The sequence below is a fragment of the Xiphophorus hellerii genome, chromosome 5 (genome assembly GCF_003331165.1).
Source record: "Xiphophorus hellerii strain 12219 chromosome 5, Xiphophorus_hellerii-4.1, whole genome shotgun sequence".
NCBI classification, from domain to species: domain Eukaryota; kingdom Metazoa; phylum Chordata; class Actinopteri; order Cyprinodontiformes; family Poeciliidae; genus Xiphophorus; species Xiphophorus hellerii.
The window spans coordinates 29,853,765-29,872,243 of NC_045676.1; the positions used below are offsets into that span (position 1 = coordinate 29,853,765).

The window sequence follows — 18,479 nt, forward strand, 5'->3', positions numbered from 1 at the left end:
AAATGTCTGCTTGTGCGCCTGATGCCATATTTCTGCCTCCCGGGGGACAACAACAAAGCACATAAAAAGAGAAGAAGTCCTACAAATAGAGATTTTTTTTTTTTTTTAAAGCAACAGCAAAAAAAAAAAAAAACAGCATAAAGAGGGGAGGCAGTGCCTCACCTGTAATCCTTACAGCTGGTACATGAGAAGTGAAACAGATGCCAGCAATTAAGAGAAAATCAGTTTGGCCACTTGACATTTCTTTAATTTGTTTTTTTTATTGGTGATATAAACATTTTTAGAAACAAAATCGCTGAATTTATGCTTTGCCTGTTGAAATGCAGTACAGTACCATGCGTCACCTCTGGTGGCGCCGTGTCCCACCTACTGACTGAAGCAGGAATTGTAGTTTCTCTTCATATCGCCTTTATCTGCGTAAAATGACATGTTCTACTTATGCTGACATTCCACAGGCTAACATATTTAATGATGTGTGTGAAATTTTTAGTCTGATCGGTTATAAATGTGCAGTGAAAATACACAGTGTGAGGATCAAAGTACCATGCCTCACTGATAGGGGGCGGTGCTGAGCCCCACAGACACAACAGGAAACAGGTGCTCTTCTTGTTGAAATTCTCCATCTGGTCTTTGTATAAACAGCTTAAGGCTTGCCGTGTTTCTCTGATTCGCGAAAGGGTGTCATTATTTTTATTTAATTTAGTTTAGATTTTAGTTATATGGTGAGATATTTTTCATATCTCACCAAATTTGCATTAATCTCAGAAATTTTCCAGAAAAAACCCCCCACAGAAATGTCTTATTCTAAGCATGGAAAATCTTCGTCTGGTTTGAATATAAACAGTTTAAGGTTTGCAAAAGTTTCAGAAAACTCAGAAGTCAAAGATCTTCAACTTGTGGAAATTTTAAACTTTTTTTCTAGAACAAACTCAGAAAATTTCTCTGATTAATTGCAAACATTTCTTTGGAGTTTTTTCATGGAAATTTTCAACTTTTCAAACTCAGAAATTTCCAAGATTTTTTTAAGTGAATGTCAGAGATTTTTCTCAAAATTTTTACGCTTTTTTGTGGGAAATGTTCTCCTTTTTTATTTATCTACAATGGCCCTAATATGCCGTTGTACACGTGAGCCTAAAATAGCAAAACATAAAAATATAAATGTTGTTAATTGGCACGCCGCATCTTATTTTCGGACTTTCTGCCCGTCTGTGGGTGTAAGCGTGTAAAAGCTAAATATTTAGTTCATGCAAGAAATATTCGCACTCAATATGGAGGAGAATCATTTAAGCAGTTTTAGCCACAGGAGTCTGTGTTTATGAGGCAGGCAGCATCTCTGGGCAGATCTGATGCTTTTAAACACATTTACTGGATGCCTGAAGCCACCTAGGAGTACTACTTCACTTCCTGGTGTTTTGTGGAAGGTCAACGCATAAATAAGAAGACGTTTGGCTTGCTAGACTCAAAGTCTAGAATCTTTTAACAGGATATAATCAGCAATGCAGCAGCCAACACAAATATGCGGTTTATAATTATTTTTCTCTTTCTCACGTTTCTTTCTAGGTGCATGTGTCACTTTTTTCAAAAGTGGAGCAGATAAACACCAAAATCTCATTGGATTCTGTAAGACGCTTCTCCAAACATTCTGATTCTCTCAAATTTTTTTATTTGGACTTCTGCTGCCTGCTACCTTGATATTTTTCATATCAGACCTGATATGTCATTAAGAGAGCACATCAAATACTTTTCAATGGTTATCCAGACCTGAAGAACATCCATATTAAATTCCACACTTTTCCATAATTTTTCCAGAATCAGTAACAACCCTGAACTCTGTCAAAGGGACAGTACTATGTATTTTACAGCCACATAGAGCCATTTTGTAGCTCAGTAAAGTAAATATGTTGCCTTCAGTTGTTATAAAAATGCAGTTTATATGAAATATGACTTAAAAGAAACTTGAATTCGTAATTTAATGCCTTAAAATTGGGCCTCTGTCTCTTTAAGAAGCTCCTGCTCTTTCTGAAGCTCTGTCTTCAAGAAGTCATCACAACATGGCTCCTCCATTAACCATTTAACAATGTTTTTTACAACAGTTACACTGAGAAGTAGTTCCTATAATGAGCTCAACAGGTGCGCAGTTCCACTAGGTGTTTGCTAATTGCTGCTGACTAGTCAGAAGGAGCTGAGTGGGGTCATTTTGCACATCTGAATGGTTGCCATGGGAGATTAAAGGATTTCTCAAACATGCATGAAAGAATCGAGGCGACACTCCAGATATGTTTTTGATGAGGGAAATGTAAAGCTAAAAATTTGACATAATTCTGGCCCTTTAAAATCCAAAGACTGCATGCATGATTCCAGAGGAACTCAAAGTAAACAGCTGAAACTATAAAAAGAAAGAATTTAACTCTGCAGTATACTGGAGAGGACCATGGACCAATGACAGCAAAAAGATGAACATGACGTACTTCACGAAATTAATACACAAAGTTTTAAAGCAGCTCGATGAAAGGATGAGCCTGAGGCGCGTTACCTTAGACAGGTCTCTGTAGTTGCTAGGTAGAGTCAGGTCCAGTTCTGGTGACTCATAGTTGGTGATGATCCAGGGGAAAACCGGGTACTGGTTCAGGTCGTTATAGGTGCGACCTGCATACGTAAAGGAGGAAGGAAGCATGGACCATCAAATCACGGCTCAAACAGTGTTTACATGTTCGGCCTGTGAGCACACAACAGAGGAGTGTGTGCTCACCGGCGATGGTGTTGAGGAACATCAGGTACTCGAAGTTGGATATCTCGCGCCGTTGCCAGCGCTGCGTCATGTTGGACGTCTTGAAGAGCTGCCTGGGTGTGGCCAGAGAAATACGTCTGGAAGGAAAATCAGAAGGACTTAAATGAACAGGTTGGAGTAGAAACAACAATTAGAATGAAGCACAACAAAAAAAAACACCCTACACATTTACAGTCGTGCTAATTAAGAAGAAAAATGAAGTGTACATGTAGGTTGAATGTGCACACGCGTGGCCCGCAGCATGATAGATGCTGCAGGGGGGGAAAAAAAACGAACGACCCAAATCCAATTAAAACAAAAGAAAATGATGGAATTAATCAATGTCAGAGCGTGTGATTACAGCCATTAAACCTCTGAGGAAAAAATTATTTCTAAATTTAAATACACTAAATTTAAATGATCATTTTACCCTTTCCATTCACAATTAAAGTACACACACTGGTGAACCAATCAGTATGTCATGAGAATTTTTCAAATATATTTCTACTTTTGATGATCTAAAGATTCATCTTGAAAAGGATTTGTGTGGAGAAGAAAAAAACAAACAAAAATCATGACACCAGCAGTGTTTCAAAGACAAACAGGACGAACTTCCAACAGCTGCATTAATACATGCTGTGGCACAGTGAGAGAGAAAATGTGCTTGGTTACGGCCACGCTTTACAGCGGCAGACGCTATGCAGCCTGTAAGCTGCTGTGATTAATGACTGATAGAAACAAGTCAAATCTCACAACTTAATCTTGTGCTTGTTACACACACAAACACACACGCCTTCAATACCAGCTGGCTTGTTACGGGATCATTTTCTGATAGACAATTTTCCACTATAAATGTCATTTTAAAAAAAGGCTTACATTTCAACAACAAAACGAGATTTTATTCTTAATAACGTTATTACATTCCATCATGAAATTATGTTTTTCACTTTGCAAACAAAACACAGTAATAAAATGGATTTACTTCCTGTTTCTACACTGCAAAAATGCAAAATCTAACCACATTTTTCTGGTCGAGTTTCTAGTGCAAATATCTTGGTACACTTGAAATAAGGCAAAACTAACATTTCATCAAGAAATAGGAACTAGTTTTAAGTAAGTAATTACTTAATACTGATTTGAAAAAGAAGTACTATTTCCACTGGCAGATTATTTCACTAATAAGATTCCCATATTATAGGAGAAAAGAATCTGCCACTTTTTCATCAATATTAAAGGGGCGGCATAATGCATTGTCCAGGCACAGTGACATTTTAAAGCACGATCAAGTAACTGCTACCTTCAGTTGTTATGAAAATGTTATTGTTTCCAATATGTCTAAAAAGAAATTATATTTCGTAATTTAATGCCTTGAAATTGGGCTTCTGTCTCTTTAAAAACTCGTGCTCTTTCTGAAACCCCGCCTTCAGGAAGTCATTACAATATGGCTCCAACACGGCTCCTCTATTAAACCTTCAACAATGTTTTTACCAGGATCTCCACGACAAGTAGCCCGCATAATGAGCTCAGCAGATGTGCAATTCTACCAGATGTTTACTAATTGCAGCTGGCTAGTCTGAAGGAGCCGAGTGTGGAAGGTAGCTTGGAAACTGCAGCTCAGAGGAGGAGCTTTGTCCAAAAAGGCGGAGCTAGATCCACCCAGGTATTTTGCACATCTGAATGGTTGCCAAGGGAGATTAAAGAATTTTTCAAACATGTGTGAAATAATCAAATCAACACTCTTGATATGCTTTTTGTGACAAAATTACATTATAATATGATGTAAAGCTCAAAAAAGTTGCCTTATTTCAAGTGTATTAAGATATTTGCATTTTAAAAAGGACTGTATTGCTACAAAGTCTTATGACAGCTTCCTCCTGCAGTGAGAACAGCTTTACATGCTAAGATTCTAACTGGGTAACTGAATGGATGGCTAATGCAGCCTGGAAAAATAACAACTTTTTTTTATACATTTTTCTTCTTCTTGCTTATCCAGATCTGGAAAATCCTAACTTTGCCTGCAGACCCATCTGGTTAGAGAAGCAACATGGCCTAAAGCTATGATGCAAACACTGAGAATGAGTGCTGCCGTTTTTGTTTTGCTGCTTAACTTGACCAAAAGTGTTCTGCTAAAGTTTGTATCCAACGAGGATCTGCGTGCAAGAAGAGAAATGTGTTTGGATGAAGATTCATCAGATTTAAATTCCAAAACACAAAGCTGCAGAGAAGGTCCGACCTGATCTGAGGAAGACCGAAGTTTGTGCCCAATCCGACACGAGGAAGGCTGTGGACCACCTTCTTTACCGTGGCTGCATCTGGGAAGTTGAACATGACGGCCGCTGCACAGAAAGACAGAAAGATAAGAATGCAGAGAACTTAACACGATAAATCAGCAAATTATCAACCAGCTTAAAAACCATTAACAGCTGTTAAATGTACAGTGTGCTGATTTAAAATTGTGGTGAATGTTCTGTTCTGTCGTACTTCTGTTTGCCATGAACACTTCTAGAGCTGTGTTCTGCAGAAGGTAGCGTCTGGAAAACACGGCCCGGATCTCTGTGAACAGCCATTTTCCATGAAGACCTTCAGTGTAGGACAATATCTGGGAAAACAGGGGGGGAAAAAAGGAGGGAAAAGGCTGGTAAGGTCGCTGCGTTTGTACCAAGAGTTTCATTCATTAGTTCCAGAAATGAGACCCAACACTCGGTTTGTCATTTAGATCGTAACGGTGATGGCACGGCAACAGGCGCAGCATGACGAATGTCTGATATTGATCAGCCTGAATGAAAAAGCGATCCTTTTAGCAGAAGAATGGGTGCCAGTCAGAAAGAAGCAGTCGAGGAAGTGTTCAATTCAGTTCTGTTGTGATAGGAGTGAAAGTTCAAAGGTTTCATGGTGAACATCTGCACTGCAAAAACACTAAATCTTTTTATGTTTTTGCTCTAGTTTCTAGTAGAAATATCTTAGCACACTTGAAAACTTTTCAGCAAGATGTAGGAGCTTTAGAGTCGATACTTTAATATTGATGAAAAAGTCCTGGAATAGGCAGATTATTTCACTTCGGACAAGAGAAACATGTCTTGTTATAAGTGAAATAATCAGCCACTGGAACTCAAACTTTTTCATCAAAATTAAGAAATGATTTATTTAAAACAAGCTAATGTATCTAGTCTTATTTCAAGTGTGCTAAAATATTTGCATTACAAGCTAAAAAAAAATACTTTGTAAGATTATGTGTTTTTGCAGTGTGGTGAACATCTGCACTGCAAAAACTAAATCTTCTCAAGTCGTTTTTGTCTACTTTCTAGTGCAAATATCAATAATTCCTTAATATTGATGAAAAGGTATTGGAATAGGCAGATTATTTCACTTATAACATGGGAAAAATGTCTTGTAAGTGAAATAATCTATCAAGAACAACGAATTCATCAATAATAAGGAATTAACTTTAAACAAGCTCCTATTTCCTCCTGAAAAGTCACTTGTAAGTTACTGTATTTCCCTTTTAGTAAGATATTTGAACTAGAAGCTAGATCAAAACTTCCATCATCCTGTTCCTGTGCTCCATACGTTTGGATGAGTTAGTTGGGTTGGAGCCTGCTGTCAGACGGACTTGTTCTGACGCGTGTTGCCGAACCTGACAGACCCAAAGCTTCAGCTCCGCCCTGCTCCAGTTAATGCAGCGTTTAGGTTTGCTGCTAACCTACTTAACACTTCTTTGTTAGCCAGGCTTTTTGTTTCACTTGGAAACACATCCCCTGACAAGGCTGCATGCAGGGATGTGCTCGGACTCTATAAAAAGGAGACCACCAGGGCAGTCAGAGAAAGGTTTAGACGAAGGTTATTATTCAGAAATATTTAAATATGAGCTGCCAACCAGGACCCAGAGCTGAGTTAAAGAGCTCATTAAGCCGAGGGGACAGAAGAGGGGACCAGCTGAGACCCTTTAACCGAGGACAGCGTCTCTCAGAGGACCAAGAGCCGCCTGCATCACAGGCTGGCTTCAGAGTCTCTGGAGCTCAATTAAATACGGATTAGTAGCGCGGAGGAATTGGGTGGTGCTGCTGCCACCGGCGACCCGTCTTCATATGCCGGGACCAGTAAGAGGAAGACTGGCCAGGAAAAGAGTTCTGTAGCACCAAAATATGATAAAGTACAGCCAGTCTGTACTTTATCAGACTTACTGTACTTGTCTGTAGCTCTAATTCACAATTAATTCTGACTTTAGTCTTAGAATTCTGACTTTTTTTTCCTGAAATTATAAGTCAGAATTCTAGGGGCTGAAAAAAAAAAGAAGTAAATTCTGAGATCATAAGTCAGATTTCTGAGATTGAAGTCAAAATTCTGAAATGAAATTAGAAATTCTCATTAAAAAAAGATCAAAATTCCGAGATCATAAGACAGAATTCGGAGACTGAAGTCAAAAATCTGAGATTAAATTAGGAATTCTGAAAAAAAAGTCAAAATTCTGAAGTTAAATTAGAAACCCTGATTTTAAAAAAAAAATCTAAATTCTAAGCTGAAAGTCAATTCTGTGAAAAAAGTGCTTTTTTTGCAGTCTTTTATAGTAATAAAAGTAATGGAAAGTGAAAGATTTGTATTGAAAAACAACAAAAAAGTATCAAACAAGGTTTTGCCCAGAAAAGCAAACTGGTTATAAACACTTCATTACTTTTATAGATACTAGGAGGAATAGTGATATTCTATTTTGTTCAGCTTTTGAAATGCGGACAAGGACATTTTGTTCAGAACAAAACATGACCCTCATAAGAGGAATAAATATCCAGACATATTAGCACAGACGTGAATAAGAGCCAGCAGAAGAATGTGGTTTGTATTTATGAAATAGGAGAAAAACGCTGCAGAGAACAAGGAGGTCAGTTTTAGCAGCATTAATGTTCAATCGCACAATTAATCATTTATAATAAACATACATGTAACATAACAGGCAGCAAATGTTGCCCCTTTCTGCAGTATTACTGTAGGTCTGAACACGGATTCTTAGATCTAATTGGATCTTTTTTTTAAGCTCTCTCTCCATTTGTTTTTCTGAAAATAAAATGTCAGTCTTTACTGAGTGAAAGGAGTGTGACCTTTCACCTCCACCAGAGCAGCTGACGTATTCCATTCCCAGAATTCACTAAGATCTCACTCTGGGTGTCAGGAAGACGGCCGACATGGAACTGATGAAGCTCCCGTCCCCGATTCCTCGCAGAGATATGACAGGAGTGGAGGCTGCCAGATGTCATATTTCTCTCCAGGACCATGAATCTACCGCAGCGCTGTAAATAGCACTATGTTCGTCAGATCATTGTCCCTTTCCATTGCAGATGAAAAAGCACGGAGGGCGACAAGCGCTGACAAACTATCCGTCCCGTAATGCTTTCGCTGCTCCGACCACGTCTGGACAAATTACGGTGGTGTGGGGGTTATTGTCCGAGTTGGAGTTATGGCTGCTCCACCTTCCTCTGGGATGATGCCGCGCGGGACATGGGCCCGTTGAAATCAGATCAACAGCAATGCTGCAACATTGCCTTTACATACATATAGGTGAAATTTAAAAAAATATGTGAACAGTGGAGACCAGAAATGATGTAAAAGAAAAGAACTTTTGTTTTCACTGTGTGACATTAAAGGGGCAGTGTGATGTAAAATCCACTTTGAGCTTTACATCATGTTATAATATTATCCCCTCCTCATAAGCATACCTGGAGTGTTGCCTGGATTATTTCATGCATGATTGAGAAATCCCTTCATCTTCCACGGCAACCATTAAACTGTACGAAACGCCTGGGTGAAACTAGCTCCGCCTTCAAGCCGCAGCTCCTCCTTCTGCAGGTTCAAAGCTTCCGCTTCACAGAGCAACCCTCCCCAAACTCCCCCAGTCAGCTCCTTCAGACTAGCCAGCACCAATTAGCAAACACTTCATTATAGGAGTTACTTCTCAGTGAATCGCTGGTAGAGTTGTTAAAGGGTTAATAGAGGAGCCATGTTGTGATGACTTCCTGAAGGCGGAGTTTCAGAAAGAGAAGTAGGTTCTTAAAGAGACAGAGGCCCAATTTCAAGATGTTAAATTACAAAGTCAAATTTCTTTAAAGTCACACTTGATGAATTAACTATTTAAATATATTTAATACGACTATTATTTCCATATATATTCATGTTATATTTTATATTTATGTCCCGTATGGTAATATTTGTATTTATTAATATTTAACACTCTATATGAGAGTAGCTTGTAAACAACAAAGCAATTTCCCCTTGTGAATTAACAGTTTATTCTATTCTCTCTATATCTATCTCTGCATGAAGTAGACAAAAGAAGTACAAAAAGTTCAAAAGGCATAAAATGTTAAATTGCCCAGCAGCTTGAAACCAGAGCATATTGATGTTTTATCTCGAGTGGAACAGTATCCATGGATTCGGCTCTCGCACATCCACAAGATCAATTTAAAGCGCCACGCCAGAGAACACAGCCAAACAGGAAACAAAGGATGGAGCCGCGGCTGCGGGGCTCTCCCTCCTCCTCTCAACCTGTTTGTGCGGCAGGCCGCTGCTCATTTCTGAAGCACCGTCGTTTGTCTCTGTCAGACGACCAAAAGACCGCAGAAATGAAGAAGGACGTATGAAGAGGGGCCGGGTGACTGTGGCTGCCATGTGGAACCACACACACGCACACGCACTAAAAAAAAACTGTCACCACTGAATCTAGGGGACTGTGCCTCTCCAGCTCTCCTTCCTTTTCAAAAAAAAAAAAACAACTCTTAATTTCTGAACCAGGCTTCTTTAGAAATGGTGGAAAGCCACAGCAACACAAATTCAAATGATTTGAAACCGAATTGCAGAGCACGGCGACCGACGGTGAGACCATCAGGAACACGGTGCAAGACAAATGAGCCTCTCATCTGCCGTCGCGGCCGTGAAGCCCAGAGCGTGTGCATGGTTTTAGCCTGATAAGAATATTTGGTCAGAGAGAAGAGAAGCCTGTGCCAGATACCAGTGATGCTTATTTGACAAACTATGAAAAAAAAAGAAGGGAGAAGTAGTGCTGGAAAATCCCTCATAAACGGAGTTTGATGAATGGCATATGCATATTTGTAGGCTGTGTTTAATGTGCTGTGCATCCTCGGAAGAAAAAAGAAGGGACTGAAGTTCAATTTGTTGCCTGTTATTAAGTATTTCCGCATGGCTGCCTCGGTTTAAGGATAATGGATGAGGGATTTATTATTACCTTTTGGTCAAATGAAGTGGTGTGGGAGATAAGGTGATGAAATTAATGAGCGGGAGGAAGAGAGGTGATCCATCAACATCAGAACAGACGCGAGACAAGCAAAATGAAAAGAACTTGATAGAATTCATGAAAAAAACTTCAGCCTATCGGTGTACAGAACACCCTGATGCACAAAAACATACACACACAACGAGTCGTACAGTCTCCCCTTCCATTCACATTTCAGATCTAAAGCTGGATGTTTATAAATTAAACGATTAAAAAAAGTTCTCTCTACTGGTCATTAAAGGAAATTTATTTTACGGATTCTTTAGTGACATAAATATTTGTTAAATTTTGTTTCTGTCTTAAAGCTGATGTTCAAGAATTTTTAAAGAGGCGGTATTATGTATTTTCCAGGCATAAATTCCCATTTTATAGCACAATTAATTGTTAACTTCAATTATTAAAATGCTGTATACATCAAAAGAATTTACTTCCTAATTTAGCACCTTGAAATTGGGCCTCTGTCTCTTTAAACTCCTTCTCTGTCTGAAACTCCGCCTTCAGGAAGTCATTACGACATTGCTCCTCTGTTAAAACTTTAACAATGTTTTTCCCAGTGTTTCAGAGAGAAGTAGCTCCTTAATGAATTCAGCAGATGTGCAGTTCCACCAGGTGTTTGCTAATTGGTGCTGGCTAGTCTGAAGGAGCTGAGTGGAGTCGTTTTGCATATCTGAATGTTTGCCACGGGAGATTAAAGGATTTTTCAAACATGTATGAAAGAATCAAGGCAACACTCCAGGTATGTTTTTGATGCGGGGATAACTTTATAACAAAATGTAAAGCTGAACATTTTACACAATTACACACATTTAAGATCCAAAGACTGCATTCATGATTCTAGAGGAACTTATCCCAGCAAAACCTCAGAGAATTAGCAGAGTGTTGCAAAGAGGAAGATGGGAGAAGAGGCCAACCTCAGCAATGGAGACGAGCTAGAGGCTTCCATGAAAGCAACCTAGTTTTCAGATATTTAAATGAATTTTGAGGCATACAATGAAATACAATACATTTAGCGGGGAGATTCAAATTAAATATGCATAAACTAATGCAGGCAGTAGTATACACCTGGTATGGATTGCCATACTCGTGTAGTTTCTCGCTAGACTGATCACAGAGTAATGGATCCGCAACAATAACACTTTACAAGCACATGAGGGAGAAGGCTCAGATTTAACGGCACTAAACCGACTCTCGTCTCTTCTGTGCTCATCTTCCTCTCCCCATCATATCCCCCAACTTCCTCTGTTCTACACTGGCAAACAGGCCCTGTCACCCCCCATCAGTAAACGAGTTCATCGGACTAATGAGCAGGCAAAAGGACACCGCAGACTAACAAGGATCTGCTGGGTGCCTGAGCCTCTGGACCAATCAGGACTCTCATCACCACTGACATAAAGTCTCCTCAAGCCCTCTGGAGCCAATTAAGACGGATTTTGCTTTTGAGATTGAGCGATAGTTAGAAAAGAAAAAATAAGAAAAAACAGGGAGAAGAAAGATGAACAAAGAGGTAGAGAGGTTCAGTGACACATTTTGATTTTAAAGACTTGGGGAAAATTGGCGGCACATGTTTTAGTCAAAGCTCGTTACACATACAAAGGGGAAGGCGGTTTGAGGCGTGAATTAGACAAATGGAAAAACAATACTAAAGAGCACAAAGTGTATCACTGGGAAAGGAAAGCACATGACTTTGTCCCTCTGCTTCCAGAGTCATTGTCAGGCTTTGCTGTCTGAGCTGGAGTCTATTAAAAAAAAACCCCAAAAAAACATAGAAACATGATGCGTTTGGTCATCTTCTCCATGAAAATGAGAAAAACCTATCCTAGAGCTGGCTAGCAAAGTTAGACATACAAAAAGTATAAACATACATACAAGCATGTGCATTTGAAACTTGATATTTAGTTACAATAGACAAAGCTTTTATTGCCTTAGTTTAATTAGAATTAGCAAAATTATCTCCATTTGCTAAATGCCAGAAAACTTGCCAAGAAAATTTTTTGGAATTTTTCCTTGAGTTCAGACGTTTACATACATTTGGTCAGTAAAAGGGATATCTGTCTTTTAATCTGTATGATTTGCGTCAGTCCTTTTGGGTTTCCTTCCTCAAGCTTCTCTCAATAGTTTGTTGGAGTTCTGGTCCGCTCCTCCTGACAGAACTAGTAGAACTGAGTCCATTTCGTTGGCCGCCTCACTCACTCACACCTTTTCAGATCTTCCTACAACTTCTCCATAAGACTGATTTCAGGGTTTGTGATGGACACAGCTAAACATCAGCTTTATAATCCTGAAGCCACTTTGTAACCACTTTGCTGTAATCGTTAACTTATTGTCCATTTGGGCTGATTGGAAGACCAATCAGCCCAAGATTTTACTTCCTTGCTGATGCCTTTAGATGTTGCTTCAATATTTCTGCATAATGTTCTTTGATGCCATCTGTTTTGTGAAGTGCACCAGTTCCTCCTGCAGAAAAACAACCACACAGCATGATGCTGCCACTCCCATTGTACAATCGTCCACATTCGTCCTTCAGATGTAAAAATGGTCATTACATCCAAACAGTTCCACTGTAGTTTCATTGGACCAGAGGACATCGCTCCAAATATGAAGATCTTTGTTCCTGTGTGTATCTGCAAACTGCCTTTTTATGTTACTTTTGAAGTACAGATTGTGTCCAATCTAAGAATCTCAGTCAATATGCTAGGAGTGGTGACTGATGGTCCCAGTCGAGATGTTGGGTGGGTTGAGGGTTTGTCCCTACCTTGGGTTCTGGGTCAGATGTGCAGCTTGTCACACCCACTACTGAACATTCTTGTAGAGAAGTGTTTTATACACAAGTCTGCTCACACGGTGTGTGGATTCAGGTGTTTACAGATGCACACTTTATTGCATACTTTATTAATTAGTGCAGTGCACCCATCAGTTATTGTTATATTCGCATATTGTCACCTTCCTAAAATAATAATAGACCATTATTTTAGAAAGTTGAGCATATATTTTTTGCTGTGGTTTTTTTTCTCCCTTTCTGCAGGTGTAGAAGCAGAGGGGCTGTTCCCTTGTACTCTCATCCTTCTTTCTCTCCTCTATTCTTATCTACTTTCCTGTCGCTCCCCTTCCCCCCCTCTTTTCCCCTTTTCATCTTATATATAAGTTTAGACTGTAATGCTCCACTTCTGAAAGTAAACATGTCGGGCTTCTCCTGTAACTCGGATAACAATTGGGAGTGCCGCGCTGCCTGACAGGACGCGGTAGAAAAAGTAGGCAAATAAATCACTGCACGCGTCAAGCAACGACGCCTTGAGAGAAGTAAAACAAACTACAAGGTCAAACTACAAAGAAGTAAATAAACCTGACTAAGTAGCTGCGCTCAAGTGTGAGTGAAGTAAAGTAAAATAAACAACCACAGCTTGCAACAAGTGCAGTGTTATGAGGCCCAAAGGCTTCCAGTATTAAGCCTGAAACGTCACCCAGCAAGAGTTTACACTCCCAGAAAGAAAGTCGTCTTTGAAAGGACCTTTTTTTTTTTTTTTAGGCCACTTAGTCTGAATTTAGCCTAATAAGGATTAAAACCTTTTTCTGACTCTTTTCACTGTTTGCTAACAGGTTAGCCTTTTACCCCCCTTTCCTATTTGTGGCAGCTTATCCCTTTTTGGTGCGAGGACAAAAAAAAAAAAAAAAAAAGGTCTTGTGTGGATTTAGGGAAACGCTGCAGTGATTCTGGGGTTAATTGGCAGAAAAGTAGAGTTCAGTGCACTGATTTATTAAACATTCAATTGTAGGAGTAAAACCCTGAAATATTACAAACGAAAGTGGCAAGAGAGCAAAAGAACGCCCCATGAATTTTAAGTCTGTGACCAAAATGTAATTTTCATGAATTATGACAATAATCAGTGGGGAAGATGAAAGAAGAGGACCCCAATTTTGTTTCCTTCTAATGTTTAAATCAGGGGTTTTTTTCAGCCGTGTTGCATCTTAGAGTTGGGTCAGAAAGCAGTGAAGATGAACAACTCTATATTTTATTGGTATGAAGCTGATAACACCTTCTATAAAGTATATAATTTTGGTAGAAAAGCAACTGTTAGAAGGGTTTTGATTTGTGTTTACAATACAAGAAAAACATCTACACCGCGTATCTCTACGATGTTCATGACATCATTGGGCATATAAGAATATGGAATGCAAAAAAACTTTTTTATAAATCAGCACATGACAGAAAGGGAAAAGTCGTGTGCGTGCTTTTCACTCGTATTCAGACAATCAAAGAGACATCCAAGAGTTTCCACTGTGGCATTGACGTAGTCCAAGACTCCCCGCCATTGGTCCTCTTCAGTCTTATAAGCTACCATAGCAAACACCCAACAGGTTAAGATTGCTGGCCAGTTCCTATCACATTCTCCCCGCTTTCCCTCACTCTTACATTTCGCCATTTAGTGATGGATAGGCTTTTTAGGTTTGGTGTGGGGCTTTGGTGAAGTAAATTCTTCTTTAATCCCCCTATTGTCACCAGCTTAAGTGGGTGTGGGGTGAAGAGTACAGCCTTCTTGAGGAACTCCGGGCCGGGTGTCCAAAGCAACAGAGTAAGAAGAAGAAAAAAAAATAAGATTGGGTGAGAGAGATGATAGAGAAACTTCAGAAACGGAAAGGAACTCAATATATTATAGTCAAAGTTGATGTGGTTGAATCCAGAAGTTTACGAACATCAAATAAAAAGATCCGCCGTTTGTCTCACTGTCTGAAGTTGAATCAGACCAAACTTCTCTTGGTTAGGTCTGTTGAATCAGAAAAAAATATTCATATTTGCCCAAAGCAGCAATGCTGAGAAAGATAAGACTGAGTATTTGGGAAACACTGAGAAAGCAAGAATAATAAATAAGAAAATAAAGAAAAAAGTCACAATGTCATGAGGATGAAGTTGAAATAACATGAGAATACAGTTGGTATGAGAATTTAAAAAATAAAATGGATGACTGGATTATCGTGGAAGATGGATTTATTTAATTAAGTGATCAAGATGCAGATGAAATTTTAACTCCTGATGACACTTCTGTAATACAACCATTGATCAATTTTATGCGGAATGTTGAATTATCAGAGTTATCCGACACTGTTCCAAAATCCACACAGACTGGTTCCATCAGCTTTAAATTAACACATGGAAAATAACTGATATTTTAAAAACTGCAACCAGAGGCTCATCTATAGCTACTGGTTGGCCCTTTTGGAGTAGTGAGAAAGTGAAAAGTCAAAAAAAGGTCAAGCTAACCAAAACTTGTGAACCAATCCAGCCCGGTATCCATACATTTGCTTTACTAGATAGAGGGAACTAACTTATTACCGCTCTTGTGGAACAAATTTCAAACGAGCCATTAAACAAATTGAAGAGATAAAATCCACAGAGCGAAAGAAAGTTATGCTCTATGTTTTATTTATGGAGCTGTTAGGTTAGCAGCCTAGATGGCCACTTTGAAGAATAATTTATCATAGAAAGATTGTGTTTGTGTGAGAATTGTGGAACATTTACATGGCTTTCGGAAGCGGAGAAACAAAATCTGTGTTATGCTGTTGGAGAAATAAGTCGTGGATGAGCAATCCGCAGCGTTTCCCTGTGGCTGTGCCGCTTAAACCAGACTGAACGAGCCATTGACCTTAATGGCAGTGCAGGCACAAGAATTCACCGCAGTATCTATTCTGTTCTCTAGCACAGACAATACATGTAGCCAGTGCACATCTTTACTCAGGGAAAACTGGCGGTTTGTTAAAATCGCTCAAAGACTCGTAATTAACCAGGGTATCGTCATTGTTGTCCTCGTGTTCACGAGAGGACGTTCAACACCGCGGACACTCGCCGCTTCATCTAAAATGCAGCGGAGAACTCGCCGGCAAAAACAACGGCCCATTTACAATTCCAATGTTGGACGCACGGACATCGATCTTTCAATCGTCTGCTGACCTCGGCTGAATAACGAAGGCTGCCAGAACAGCAGGTACACAGGTGCTGATTGTAATATCAGTGGCCTACCAGGCCAGACTGGCATCTATAAACAGGCTTATCCATCAGGCTGGTGTGTTGCCTTTGACATGCGTGTCGGGGGCAGACGAAGGGGATAAATGATGGAGAGGGGAGGGATCAATCAAAGGAAAGGGGAGGGGAGGCTGGTCCAGTCAACCCCAGAGACAGAACATGATGGAGGGGTAAGGCTCAGGTGCAGGGTGGTGGGAGCTGAGGGAGTGAGGGGGGCTCTTTGTCCTGATATGCTTGGTTAAGTGAGAGGCAGGTACTGGTGGTGGCTTTGGAGGTCCAAAGTCGGGTCAAAAACAGGCAGCAAGGGAGAGGCTGGAGTTTGTTGTGGAAGAGACAAGAAGAGAGACATTAGTCATCATTACACGGCGAGACGAGTGAGTCCAGTGGTTTCCTGTGATTACCAGCAGGGTAAGTCCTCTCTCTGTGACCTCTGACCTCACACTGGTTACCACCAAGGTTATCGTAGTTAGCGTACATGAACGGAAAGTGAAACTGAGAAAACATTTCCGTTAACTGAAATAAAAATGAAAACGGTATTGGAACTATATTGTGCTTTTCTAAAACTAACTAAAACATACTGACATCTATTTACTAGTGCTTCAAACTGATGTGAAATTTATATTTTCCCCCACGCACAAGCAGATTATGTCAGCTGTCGGCAAATTACGTCACTCCATACTCCTCATGGCAAACGCAAAAAAGGAGAATGTGCAAATATTCATTTTGGCTGGAGGTTTTAATCAATCATTATTAGTTGATATTAAACAGAGTTTACATGTGGACGAAATGCCAAATCACATTATCCATTTGGTTTCCCAGATATCCGGCTACGTGTGGACCAGGCCTAAGACTGCTACTTCAACACAGAATGTTCTTCAGTAGAGAACAGGAAGGATTGATGTGATGCTGTAAAGTCACACACTTCTATCCTCTCCATTCTTTGTCTGTAATGGAACAATCTGGACTTGGAAATGGTGATGGTCTTTTGGAAATCTCAGATGTAAGATGAGTCTACATGCTCGAGGGTATACACACACACACACACACACACACACACAGATGACTGTTTTAGTAAGTGTGTAGTCCAACTTTTCCTTTCCTTTGCTCTGGACATAAATCTGGAACTGTTGGATCTCTACGTCGAACCAAAGGAGGAAACCGTTTTCTGAGACTCATCGTCCAACTTCACTGAAGTGAAACATCCAAAACACCGACTTCCTTTAAATCAAGACTTAAGAACACACATGGTAAGAGTTATGGCTTTAGAACCCTAATAAATGGAACTCTGACCAACCATATTTGATGTGTATTGATGATTCTAATAATGGCTCTTAACAAAATGTAACGTCTATTATTGGTTTTCGCAACTGTTGACTGTATGATGTGTTGATGTTTGTGCTTTCCCGATGTAAAGAACTTTGCCATGTTGCTGAAATCAATCAAATAAACTTGATTGATTGATGTAACATTAGCTAACTTTAATCGTCAGTGAAAGTGAAGTGCCTCCATTTTAAACAAGTGACAAATCAGACAATGAGGGACTTTAAAAACTGTGCATAAAGCAGAAATGCTCTACTTCGGGAGAAAAAAAACTACTTTGAGAATCTTCAAAGCTGAATATGTTCTCATCTTGCAACATAACAAGAGAAGAAGAAAATAAAAGACACTCGCCATCTAAGGAAACATTTCATGTCTACCAGGTGCTGTAATTACTGCAACTGGATATCAGAGGGAGGAAAACGAGGGCAGCGGAAACAGAAAGGAAGGTCATCCCAAACCATCACTCAACTAGTTGGAGCTGTACTCTGGCTGAGCGATTTATTGACCATCTTGGGAAGAGCTCCATCAGCGTTGACCAATAGTCTAAGAATGGGATGGAGGAGAGTCGAACGGGGGTTGGCGGGGAACGTAAAGAGACCGATATGGATGAGTGAGAGTCAGGGAATCCGTTTCCCTGGGCTCATTGATAATGACATACCTGCTCAGGCCGTCCGTTAGTCCTACAGCACACACTACTTATGCTCTAACTGGAAAATCAATAGGCTCCTTCTTCTCTGAGACCTCTGGCTGCCATGGCTCTTTGTGATTGGCAGGTCCAGCCGAAGGTCGCCCCGGTGACCAGGACGGCTTGGTGAAGCCAGCGGAGGGGTTGGGGAAGGGAGCCCCCCAGCAGACTGACACTTGTGTCCCAAACTGAACCACATGGGCGTAGCGGCTGGAAAACTTTGAGGAACGGAGATCAAATTCATTCAGAAAATCCCTGGAACCTGAGGAAGTCGTAAACGGTCCAGTCTGAATACCGACGTTTCAAATGAAATGAATTCAAATGATTACTCTTCTCTCATGGATCCAAGCAATGGTGGCCAAGTTTAATATGCATCTTTATAGTTATTTGTATTTAAATTAACTAGAAAACAAGTCTG

The 18,479-nt window shown here is 39.9% G+C and overlaps 1 protein-coding gene across 6 annotated transcripts in view; it reads right to left on the bottom strand.

The window, feature by feature from the left end:
• lrba (LPS-responsive vesicle trafficking, beach and anchor containing) overlaps positions 1-18,479 on the bottom strand; it is a 240,332-nt gene that overhangs the window by 68,958 nt on the left and 152,895 nt on the right. For all 6 annotated transcript variants that reach the window (XM_032563843.1, XM_032563844.1, XM_032563842.1 and 3 more), the window contains 4 exons: positions 5,249-5,366; positions 5,001-5,103; positions 2,750-2,865; positions 2,534-2,646 (listed from right to left, as the gene is read on the bottom strand). In XM_032563843.1, the coding sequence (XP_032419734.1) occupies positions 2,534-2,646; positions 2,750-2,865; positions 5,001-5,103; positions 5,249-5,366 (450 nt within the window). The remainder of the gene's footprint in view (positions 1-2,533; positions 2,647-2,749; positions 2,866-5,000; positions 5,104-5,248; positions 5,367-18,479) is intronic.